The 12,640-nt window shown below is 37.9% G+C and overlaps 1 protein-coding gene across 2 annotated transcripts in view; it reads left to right on the plus strand.

Annotated features, from left to right (window-relative positions):
- Window positions 1-12,640, plus strand: part of DYNC1LI1 (dynein cytoplasmic 1 light intermediate chain 1) — a 50,395-nt gene that overhangs the window by 30,146 nt on the left and 7,609 nt on the right. For both annotated transcript variants that reach the window (XM_055414742.2, XM_055414743.2), the window contains 6 exons: window positions 3,309-3,425; window positions 3,900-4,130; window positions 6,175-6,344; window positions 8,483-8,576; window positions 11,220-11,355; window positions 12,057-12,168. In XM_055414742.2, coding sequence (XP_055270717.1) covers window positions 3,309-3,425; window positions 3,900-4,130; window positions 6,175-6,344; window positions 8,483-8,576; window positions 11,220-11,355; window positions 12,057-12,168 — 860 coding nt within the window. The remainder of the gene's footprint in view (window positions 1-3,308; window positions 3,426-3,899; window positions 4,131-6,174; window positions 6,345-8,482; window positions 8,577-11,219; window positions 11,356-12,056; window positions 12,169-12,640) is intronic.

Below are 12,640 nucleotides of genomic sequence, written 5' to 3' on the forward strand. Positions count from 1 at the left end.
AAACTCGTGTCCGTTGAGTCGGTGATGCCATCCAACCATCTCATCCTCTGTCGTCCCCTCCTCCTTCTGCCTTCAACCTTTCCCAGCACCAGGGTCTTTACTACTGAGTCGACTCTTGGTATTTTCACTCTCCTCTTAACCACTAGACTGCTGGGAAAATCCCACAATTGATAATATTTGTCGATATGTCGGGGGAGGGTGTAATTTCCTTGGTTCTGTCTCATTGCACCAAAAAATTGAAATGACAGAGTGGTGTTATGGCTTGGTTACAGCTCAGTTTTATTTGGTAATCAAAGGCGCATACATCCTTGAGGTGTGAGGTGGGCCGACCCAAAAGAAGAGAAGGGCTCAGTCTTGCTCCTCTTTTTATACGTCTCTTCTTCCACCCTGGGCCTGTGTGAAAGGGGCTGTTTGTTTCACCTGAGGTTCTGGTCCTTGGATTTTCTTTTGTTCATTTTCTTGGGATTTTCCTTCCTTTGTCTTTTAGCCACCGCCGTTTTGGACTCCATTTTCCTATTCTAACTACCTATCAATATCATGAATTTGGAGTTCTGACCTGATACTATTTACAAGCCTTTAAAGTTAGAATTTGATAAACTAAAGGGAGACAAAAACTGACAGCTTAAGGAATCACTCATCATCTCACCACAGATGACCAAATTATCAGTGACTATTTCTAATTGATGTTATTGTGGTTTCATTCTTTTTGTTCATGCTTGAGATCATCTTCAAGTATATGTATTTTTTTATTCAGAAATGTTTATATATAAAATATATATTAGAAATGTTTAAAAAATGTTGAAAGTAACTCAAGTTTTTGGACCCTTCTAAACATACTTTTCACTTTCTAACATCTAAAATGGAAATTAAAGAGATAAGGTTAATCCTGAGTCATATTAAGGTGAAGTTTTACCTGACTGATAACTTCCTGGTTTTATGTACTTTGAAAATATAGTGCCTGATGACTTGTCTCTGCCACTGTAGTACCACACAGAATAGTCTCACTGCCTTAAACATCCTCTGATCTTGCCAAGGACCCTCTTTAAAAGCAAGTTTTCCTGGATAGCACTGTGGTTTAGACTGTTTTATGTCTGTTGCTCCTGCCCAGTGAGTTGACTAGATATAATTCTTAAATTTTGTTTTATAATTCCTGAATTACAAAAGCAAATTATATAGAGACTTCCCTGGCGGTCCAGTGGTTAAGACTACACTTTCAGTGCAGAGGGTGTGGGTTTGATCCCTGATTGGATAAAATCCCACGTGCTGCACAGTGCAACCAAAAAAAAAATTATAAAGTAAATGCCATAAAAACTGTAAAACTGATATCATTTGTTATACTGATTACTAATTTGAATGTTGTTTTGCGGAAATAAGTTTAATAGTAAACTGAAGTCTGTGTTTTCATTTTCACTGGTTGAATTTATGATTTCTATTTTAAGGGTGATCATCACGGAATGCATGTCATTATCATAGTTATTACTGTTTTCAACCCAGTTTGTTATTTTGATGGACTCTTTACTGTTTGGCCGTACTACGTGGCTTGTGGGATCATAGTTCCCTGACCAGGGGTTGAACCCAGCTTCAGGAGGGGAAGCACTGAATCCTAAACGCTGGACCACCAGAAAATTCCCTTGGGTGGATCATTTTAATAGTTTACTGCAAAAATAATACTGAAAAATAAGTACTCTTTTTAATGGCAAGTTCTTTATTGCTTAGTTAAGGCTACACTTACTGCTCTCCTGAAAATAGTTTTCTTCCATGCATCTATTTAAATACAGGTTTTTTCCCAAGCATCTGTTTAAATACTGGCTTCCTTGGTGGCTCAGCAGTAAGGAATCCACCTGCAATGCAGGAGACACAGGTTCGGTTCCTGCATCGGGAAGATGCCTTGGAGTAGGAAATGGCAACCCACTCCAGTATTCTTGCCTAGAAAATCCTATGGACAGAGGAGCCTGGCGGGCTACAGTCCACAGGGTCCCAAAGAGTCGGACACAACTGAAGCGACTGAACAGCAGTAGCAAAGGCTGCACTTACTGCTGTAAAGTGTTGAGAAATGATTGAAAACCAGCAGGACCAGTGCAACTGAAAACAGCATTGACTTCCCTGGGACAGTTTCTTGTGAGTTTGGCTTGCCCCTGTGGCCACTCTCTGCTCTGTTCTGTCTGTATCACTTGGCCTTTGCTTGCACCGGTAGGATGATAAACACTAGTGCATAGGTGGGCACTGCAGCTTGACAGCTTTGGCATCTAAAGGTAGAAGATCCAGGATATATATAATTTCTTAAATGCTGAACGTGAAAATTGAAAATAATTTTGAAATTCTCAGAGAACTCATGAATCTGTAAAAATAAGTCCTTAGATCCAAGAAATTCACTTTTATTAAGTACTATAGCATGATATTGCCAATAACAAAATAAGTCGATGAAATAGTAACATGTAGTATTTAAAAAAAGTGTAAGTAAAGTTGCTCAGTTGTGTCCAACCATGGGATTTTCCAGGCAGGTGTCCTGGAGTGGGTTGCCATTTCCTTCTCCAGGGGATCTTCCTGACCCAGGGATCAAACCTGGCTCTCCCACATTGCAGGCAGACACTTTACCATCTGAGCCACCGGGGAAGCCCCAGTGTTAAAAAAAAAAAAACTTTTTTAAAAAACCTCCCACCAAACCATCAAATATCTGGCCTAGTTTTAAGCTTCTGAAATTCGTGCCAGGTTTAAGTCACATGATTTCTTGCTATTAATATTTTTAAGCCTACAGTTTTCATCTATTCTGCATTCTCGCTACCCTTGTTCTTGCTCAACTCACTACCCCCCAGTTACTCACCCCTCTCCCTTGCTACTTATTTTTTATGGCTTCATGATTTGGGTGAGGCCAGTCACAGGTCCCTGCGTTGGTCAGTTTTTATCTATTACCCTACCTTCATGAGTGGCCCTTGGGTGTGTGCCCATGATGCCAACTGGACCAACTAAAAGTCTTTACCTGAGAGTCTTCAGACTGAAAGCTGACAGAGAGAGTCTTTTATTCCTTGTAGCTTGAATGAGGATGGCGTAAGAGTTGAGCTTCTTAAAAGATAGCCACAGAGGAGATCATTTGTAATAGAAGAAATAGAGGCTTAACAAGAGGAGTGGAGATAATGGAGAGAGAGTCATGGAGGTGAAGTCTGCATCTTCTCCTGTATAGTTACCTAGTCATCTTCTGGCAAATTACCCTCTTGGTTGAAGCTAGTTCCAATTGGGTTTTTCACTCAGTACACTAGAAAGCATCCTTAAATAGTCCATATTATAATTTTAAAGATCTGTCCTTTTTACAGGTGAAGATGGAGCTGGAAAAACAAGCTTAATAAGAAAAATTCAGGGAATAGAGGAGTACAAGAAAGGAAGAGGATTGGAATATTTGTACTTAAATGTTCATGATGAAGACAGGGACGGTGAGTGTCGTTTACCTGTAATTAATTTTCCTGATGTCTTTATTCAAGTTGTGCTGCTGTCCATATGAATATTAGTCCTTGACAAGAAAATATCATCTACTTCTACATCTTTTTTCATCTCATCAGACATTTTTGTCTTCTGTAGATCACTTGCTTTCTCACTTTTGTATATAATATCTTGAATATGCATGGCTCTATCTTCTGATGGTAAGAATAGAAACAAGCGATTCAGTCTGTGGTTTGGGATTGAGAAATTCAAAGTAGAGGATGCTCCTTTTCTGTGTTGGCAGTTAAATCATGTTCTTGAGTATTCATTAGGAATTAACTGAATTGGTAGATGTCACCTAAGTAGTTGAACCTTGCCAAAGGAGACCTCTCCTGTGGAGCTGTCCTAAAATACCAAGTACTACTGTGAGTTGGATGATGAAATGACTTTTATCTTGTTGCCTTGGTAACCTTCTTTGTCATTTGCAGATCAAACAAGATGTAATGTATGGATCTTGGATGGAGACCCATATCACAAAGGGCTCCTTAAATTTTCACTGGATGCCATTTCTCTGAAGGACACTTTAGTTATGCTGGTTGTTGATATGTCAAAGCCTTGGACTGCTTTGGATTCTTTACAGAAATGGGCAAGTGTTGTTAGAGAACATATTGACAAATTGAAAATTCCTCCTGAAGAAATGAAAGAAATGGAACAAAAGTGTGAGTAGTCTAGACAATACAGATTTTGAAGACAAAATTTCCCAGTTGACTTACATAATTGTTAAGGAATTTTTGAGTTTGAAAAAGGTTTAACGAAGGAAACATAATGTGAGTACTGCCTTTGAAATTCAATTTGGATGACGTGCTAGGTTTTAATATAGTTTTACACTGGAAACATACATAATGGCAGACTCTTCTGAAGAGATGCCCTTTCGTCTTTGCCAAAAGGCTGTATGTGTTCATTTGGAGAGCAGTATTTCAGGATAAAAAATTCTGACTCTTTCTACAGCTGCTCATTTTCAGTAGTTTAGTTTCTTGATAAGTGGAACAATCTTATTCCCCTTGTCAAACTGAAGTATGTCCATAAGGATGTTAACACTCTAATATAAAGGTGTTACACTGGTTTTATGGCTTATGAAGTACATAATATATTTTGTATGTGCCCATGTACGTTGGAAATTTTCATGGGAATTACAAAAATGGCTTGGGTCGTTTCTGACGAGTTGTAAGCCAGTCGTGACAGTTCTTTATTTCACTGAGAGCTCTTCATGCGTCAGTGTTGCCCCTCGTCTGAGGAGATACACAGATGGCATGCTGCTGCTCTGTGCTGTCAGTGATAACTTTGAGAGGAAATGTGACAGCTTATTGGAATTTACATGCATGGAAACAGTAAAACCTTAAGAGAAGGTATATGCTCAATCATTGGGAAAGACATCTAACTGCTCTTAATCTATATCTTTCTTTTCTTGTTGGCCATTGCCTATGGGGCTTTTTCTTGCCTCTCTAAGTTTCTGCCATAAGGTGGTTCTCAGTCTGTGATCCCACGACCAGCGTCAGTACAGCTGGGAGTTTGTTAGAAATACATATTCTCAGGCCTCCCGTAGACTTCTGAGTGAGAAACTCCTGGTGCGTGCTCAAACTTGAGAACCACTGTGAGGTTTCAGCCTCAGATTTGAAGGGCAGTAAAGGTGTGCATGGGCTTCCCGGCTAGCTCAGTGGTAAACAATTAAGCTGTGATGCAGAAGATGCAGGAGACGCCGCGGGTTTGACCCCTGGGTCGGGAGGATCCCCTGGAGGAGGGCATGGTAACCCACTCCAGTATTCTTGCCTTGGAGAATGCCCATGGACAGAGGAACCTGTCAGGCTACAGTCCGTGGGGCTGCACAGAGTCGGACCTGACTGACGCGGCTGAGCATGCATGCACAAAGGTGTACACCTGCCCCTGTGTTCCTGAGGAACCATGATCAACTGTTCAAGATACCCTCTTCCTTGCCCTCATGTCAGTTAGGGGAGTTTTCCTCCTTTGTGATTCCGGATAATACTCCCTCATACACTTACTATCCTGTGCTGTCGTTTTCCTTTTAAACGTGAAAATCAGTCTTGTGGAAGTCCCTGTGTGTATCTATCATTGGATCCTTAAGAATTCCTTGAAGAGGAATTACTAAATCAAAGTATTCTTTGTTAAGGCCCTTGGTATATTCACAGTAGCTTTTTTTTAAGTGAAGGTTTTGATAGTTTTCAGATGAGTTCTAAAAATTTATCAGTATTGGTAATGCCTCATTAGTTCTTATGGGAGTGATGGAATAAATATGGCTCAAGATTGCACCTAGATAAAAAGACCTGAATAAAATGTTTAGAGAGAGGCAGTTAACATTAGAAAGTCATCTGGAACCATCTTTTAAATTGTGGACCCCCCCCAACACACATTTGTCTTTTCTTTTATCCTGTCAAGTGCCCTTTGTAAATTAGAGAGGAAGAGGGACAAAGCTCAATTGTGACTTGCCCACAGTAATTTGCCCAGATGAACCAGGCCTGCATTGAACCCCACACTTCAGAGCCACTTGTTCATTCTGCCTCCTGATAATTAATGTGGGTCCAGTGTTTATGTACTGTCTTTGAAGCAGATTTCTCAAACCCTTTTTGTTTCTTACAAGATCAGGTACGAACTCTAGTAAAAAATATGTGTCTAGATTATGGCGGAAAAGCTACCTACTGAAATGAAAAGCTATTTCTAAACTGTGTATTAATGACCTTTGATTTTCAGTGGTTAGAGATTTTCAAGAATATGTAGAACCAGGAGAAGATTTCCCAGCGTCCCCTCAGAGAAGAAGCACCACGTCACAGGAAGACAAAGATGACAGTGTGCTGTTACCGCTGGGTGCGGATACACTTACCCAGAACTTGGGCGTTCCAGTACTAGTAGTTTGCACAAAGGTTAGTCTGCCTCCTGTAGATTCTGCTGCTGATGTTGACCCGGGATGAGCAACTGTTCATTTTCTAGGCTCCTTGTGGAGTTGATGCATTAGTTTTTCTAGGTAACTTCCAAACTAGAAATAATAGTTTAAAATATTGAATGCTGTTCACATGTTCGCTTTGTGATCTAAATCGTAGTTTTCTTTGAAAGAAAGTGTTACTTCAGATGTTCTGTTGTGATTGAATTTCATTTTCCTAATTCTGATTAGACTTCAAATTGTGTAGTCAGTTTAGTAGAAAAAATTATAGGTAAGATGATGTTATCAAGTTTGTAAAATATTTTCCTGCGTTGAGTTGTGTATGGTGATATCTTGATATATTAGGAGATTGTGTATGTAAAATGGACTTGATTTTAAAGACATATCAGTGCTCATTATGTAAAGTTGATATGCATCTATCAAAAGCCTTTTATTAAAGAGATTCTGGTAGGGTTGCTATTACAAAAATTCTGTTAATTTCATTCTGTCGCTGTATACATACACTTTATAATAAAATTAGATTTCCTTTAAAAAATATACTTCATCTTCTCCCTATTTAGTCTTAAGTAGTGTGTCTTTAGTAAGCCACAGACTAGTTAAGAAAATGATAGAACATATAAATGCTTTTGCTATCTAAGATTATTATCAAAAAGTAATGTGAAATTCGTGCATATAATTGAAAGAGGGTATGGAATTCATCTTTGGAATAAAAATGATAAATTTTTAAATATAGTTTAAGTTTTACTTTAAATACTGCAAAAATGATCAATAACAAAGAATGGGGATACAATTTAAAATAATTAAGTCAAATTTGTTGCCTGCTTTTCAAATGGTGATTGTGGTGTAGTTAGACGTGTTACTTGTACCTTTTCTATAAATCTGTGCTTAAGCTCTCCCAATAGAAGCCTTTAATGTGTGGTTTGTTTTGATTTTGTTTGGCAAACAGCTACTTATTGGCAGATATTTTCCTGTTTTTACATTGCAGATTGCCTCATAAAAGCTCTTATTTTCTAATGAAATAAATGTTAAGTATAAAAGGGACCTGAATCAGTATCAGACGAATCTTAGATTCATAAAATTTTCAAGCCAGAAGAGATCATTTATAGTATTTCATAGAATCTAAGGCACCATCAGTTCTACTTGAGTTTAAGAGCTTTTAAAATGTGTGGGTGTGGGAGAATGTGTGTCTCAGATTAGATGGGTTACTCAACTCATTTTAAAGACTCTGGAAATTGAGATTCAGACTGTTAGTTGCCACATCCTCATAGTTCAGTTAAAAATATCTTTAGTAAACTATCATGCTTTTCCAAGTGTCATTGTAGTAATTATATGTATCTTTAATAATTTGAAATGCTCTCAGTTCTATAGAATGGATAGATATATGCTGTTTATAAAGGAAACAGTTCTATGATATATATATGCATGACAAAAAATGACAGATTGGACCCCAAATTAATACTTATTTTTAGATTTCATAAGCTTCCAATTCAGAAGTTTTGGTGACGTTACTTGGATGTCATGATGTTTGGAACATGCTTTGATTTTTTTCCTAACATTTTTTTGTTGCAAGTAGAAATCAGAGTTGTTTCATTGATTGTACTGGTGACATTTCAGAAATACCCTGTAGTTCCCCTTTTCTGCTGTTGGTAAAATTGAATGAGAGTGAATAAAAGCACCAGAAAAGTGATGAAGGTCAATTTAGAGTTGTCAGATAATCAGAGGAACAGCGGGGAAATGGTGTGCGGTACAGACTCCCTGGATACACAGAGTGTTTTAGAGAACTTGTTAACAAGTATAACGGCTTGTTATAAGCTTTTATAAGCTGTCTTGTTATTCTTCCTTTATGTACCAAAACTTTCTCTTTGGTGTTCTTATCACCAAAGGGATCAGTATATCATAGAATTCAGTACTTCTTTAAGTAATGAAAGTATTTATTAGTCTCAAGACTCTGACTAAAAGTCTCTAGACAGATAGGAGTAATTGATACTCTGGGTCCCAGCGATCAGTCACCATATCAGGGTTGTAATTTTGTGATATTCTCCCACCCAAAATTGAATTTAAATCATTATATTATTATTTAAAGTTAATATTGTTCTTTTTAAACTTATTTTAACTCATTAGTGCGATGCCATTGGTGTGTTGGAGAAAGAACATGACTACAGAGATGAGCATTTTGATTTTATTCAGTCACATATCCGGAAGTTTTGTTTACAGTGTATCCTTTTAATACATTGGTCGGTGCAGTGTTTTTAAGCTGTTTAAGTTGAGGAGTAAATTGATGAACTTAGAAATTCCATAAACTTTTATCTTCCTACCTCTGGTCAGAAATTTCATTTTAATTCCCAAGTAGCTTGGTATTTTGAGATACAAAAGCAAGTACTGAAATATGTAACTTTGATTTGATGTGTTTATAGTACTATGAATAAGAAAAATAATTCTCACACTGATGCAGAAAATTCTAACAAGTTAGCATTGTAAATGTTCTCATTTAAAACTGGTGTTCATTACTTGGGGGTGGGTGGTAGGGCAAGATCAGTGTTTGGGTTTGTGTGTTCTTATTTTTAATATGTTTAGTATGTTAATCATCTCTAGAGTATGCATTCATCTCCATTGCATACTCTGATGCAATGGTTTTAAATGGTTTTTAAATCTGGCTGTGCTCATCTAAGAGTTAACTGAATTGGAACATTCGAAAGGAAGGCTGGAGAAATCTGTGCTAAATTCTGAAAAAGCTTTCTGGGTAATTTTGATGATCAGAAGGTTAGAAAACCAATCATAGGAATCTTGTGTAGTCTAGGTTGCAAGGATTAGATGAGCCGATGAATAACATTTACAGCTAAGCAAAGGATAGAATGGATCAGTGAGTGAATGCTTTTAGAATCTCCTCTTGAAAACTTCAGATGACTTGAGAGCACTGAAGAAGTGTGCTCACTCGCCCCTCCTGGATCAGATGTTTTGCAGTTGCATTCCCAAACCAAGCTTTGTGGGTCTGAAAAGTGACTGAACGATAGATATTAGGACTAGATAGAAAGAGGAAGTGATGGAGATGTTTAGAGTGTCCGGAAGTTTCCATCATCATTAGTGGACATTGGCATTAAAGACCACGTGGAGGAAGCCTGGCCGAATAATGAACCATCACTCGACACTGGGAGGAAGCCTGGCCGAATAATGAACCATCACTCAACACTGGGAGTCTCCCTTTCCCCTTTTCCTTCAGGGCTTTGTCCCTACTGCCCTTTCTCTTCACGTGTCGCATAATGCTTGGTTGGGTTGAATTAAAGGGCGTTCGTCTGCCAAAGAAAACAAAAAGCGGGAGTAATTGAAGTTAGGTGTTTATGGCTTTTTTTGTTATCTTTGCAGATTAGAAAATTTGAGAACAAGCACTCTCTTTAAATGGTTATTTAAAACTACACTTGAAAATGTAAACAGAGAGATGTAATCAGGAAGAAAACTGTCCACTAAAATAATTACAGTCCTGTAGTAAAGCCGGCTGATTTTGAAAGAAGACGAAACAGATCACTTCAGGAGAGTGCGTTGTGTGTGCGCGTGTGTGTGTGCGTGAGAGTGAGTGAGTGAACTGAAGTGAAAGTGAAGTCGCTTAGTTTTGTCTGACTCTTTGCGACCCTAAGGACTGTAACCTGCCAGGCTCCTCTGTCCATGGGATTTTCCAGGCAGTAATACTGGAGTGGGTTGCCATTTGCTTCTCCAGGGGATCTTCCCGACCCAGGGATTGACCCAGGTCTCCTGCAGTGCAGGCAGACGCTTTACTGTCTGAGCCACCAGGGAGTGAGGGCAACAATTCAAAATCATGTTTCCTTTAAAATTAAAAAATTTTCATTATAACACAAATTTTCCAGCTGTATAAATCTTCCAAATTACCATAAATTGGTTCTCATTGTGAGAAAGATCATTGACAAGTTCACGCAGTTAAGCTTTTACTTAAGATTATGAAGTTTGTTTCTACCAAATTAAGTATTATGACAAGTTAAGTATATTTAGCAATACTACTTTAAGGTTCTCAAGCTTTGGTTCGTGTCCTAGAAAATATGAATATCCCAGTTCAGAGGTTAGGCCAGTCTCATCATTTCCTCTTGGCCTGAGTCACCATTTCTCTCGGGACCCAGTATCAAGTGCTAGCAGATCCCCCTAAGCAGTGGGCAGAATTTCTGTTAGCCACTCCCACCACATCATCTGCCAGTAGTCACTTGGCCCCTTTTTCTACAGGTGTCTCTTGATCTTTTGGTCCACCAGGTCTTTTGGATAAAGGTCAGAGTTAGAATCTACGTTAATTACTGCGTCTTCATGTAGGCTTGTGTTATATCACATTTTGGTCACAGTTGGCATGAATTGTTCCTGAAAGCTCCTTGATGGTTCTTTATGGTTCATCTTCTCTGTTCAGTGGCTTTTCTGAGCTTTCTCCCCAAAGTCCTGATTCCTGAGACCAGTAAGAACTATCAGAGATGCTAGCGCCGACTACCTTTGTTGAAAGGGCAAGACAGTTGTTTCGATAAATAATATCCCTCCTTCATGAAGTTTAAGAAGGTAAAAAGCAAAAACAAATCTTGTCTTCATGTGCTGTAAATATAGAGGTAGTAGTGGACTCCGTTAATTAACCTTTACTTTCTTGGCTAACGAGATTTTTGCCGTCCTGAGTTAAATCAATTATGTAGAGATTGTTTTATTTGAATTTAACCTATGTGAAATACTTTATGGTTTTGAAATTCTTGATTACCATGTAATTATATCCATGGAAATTATCTTTGAAACTAATATGCGTAAATGTTAAGCCGCAAACACAGACTTTTACAGTACCTCTTCATGGAGTTTGTCCAAAAATTTCTTTAACGGTATTGTTCAGATGGTGCAGCACTTATATACACTTCAGTAAAAGAAAATAAAAATATAGATTTAGTATATAAATACATCGTCCAGAAACTCTATGGATTTCCTTATAAGATTCCTGCTGTGGTTGTGGAAAAAGATGCAGTATTTATGTAAGTATGCTTTTTTAAAAAAATTTTTTTGGCTGTGCCATGGGATCTTAGTTCCCCGACAAAGGGTCGAACCCTTGCCCCCTGCATCCAGTCTTAACCACTGGACCACCAGGAAAGTCCTACTGTACTCCTAAGTATATTGTTCTATCATGTACTGTTGCTGCCGTTTGATGCTATATCATCATTTTCGGTTTTGAAGTGAGACCACTAAACTTTTCCATGATGAGTTGGTGAGAATCTGTTCCTAGATTATTTTATTTATAGCATGCATTGATCTATATTGTTGCCTTTTAGATTTACTGCTGGCCTGAGCTTTTGTGAAAGGCTGCTATTATTATAGCTAACCTATCTATTGGGTGCATGTATCAGTCAGTGTATCTGTTCTTTAATTGATTATGGTACATAAAGGACCCAGTGTATAACCTAGATACGCTTTGAAAAGTTATCTGAATAAATTGGGAGGTAACACTAATGATTACTTCCTCTCAAATAAAAAAACCTATAATGTCAGTTGTAAAATCAAGAAAATTGATGTTTCAGTAGAAATTAGTAAACTTTAACTTGAGTATTGTAATAGATTAGTTTTTCATAATTGGTCAAATTTAGCTTCATAAGAAATGTTCGCCTTAATCTGATCATGGATTGAATGAAAGAATGACCGTATAAATGGTTGAGAACTTATCATCTGTGTTTCTTTCTAGTCCAGCAGGGTGGGATAATGATAAGAAAATAGGAATATTACATGAAAACTTTCAAACATTAAAAGCAGAAGATAATTTTGAAGACATCATAACTAAACCACCTGTCCGAAAGGTAAATTCTTGTGTATGGTCTTAATAGTCTTTTAAACTGAGGGGTGAAGTCCATAATTTTCAGATTGTAGGTAGAAAGGTAAGGGGTTTCATTTCCATCAGGTTGTGAACTTTGCAACCTTGGCTCAATCAAAAGCCAAGAACACCTTGGTAGAATAATTGTATTAGCTTTTGTCTCTTGAGACAGATCTTGCATCTTCTTCATGGTCATTAGGTGTTCATACTAGCCCACAGCAGATCCAGGGGCTGCCAAGTTCCATTTTACTCTGTATTGTTGCATGTCATTCTTAAGATTTTTAAATCTGATTCCAGATGATACTCTTCTTTCACATGTCTTGATTTCCCTTAGGATGGTGTTTTATGGTTAGATAGTGTAGACACTTCTGAAAAGCTGTATAAAGTTGAGTGTTCGCATTTAGGAAGTTCTCACTGACTTTTAATTTGAACATGCTTCAGGAAGAAGTAATGTTGAT

This window comes from Moschus berezovskii, chromosome 24, assembly GCF_049115385.1.
Source record: "Moschus berezovskii isolate FMDL1 chromosome 24, NW_MosBer_1.0, whole genome shotgun sequence".
In the NCBI taxonomy this organism is placed as follows: Eukaryota; Metazoa; Chordata; class Mammalia; order Artiodactyla; family Moschidae; genus Moschus; species Moschus berezovskii.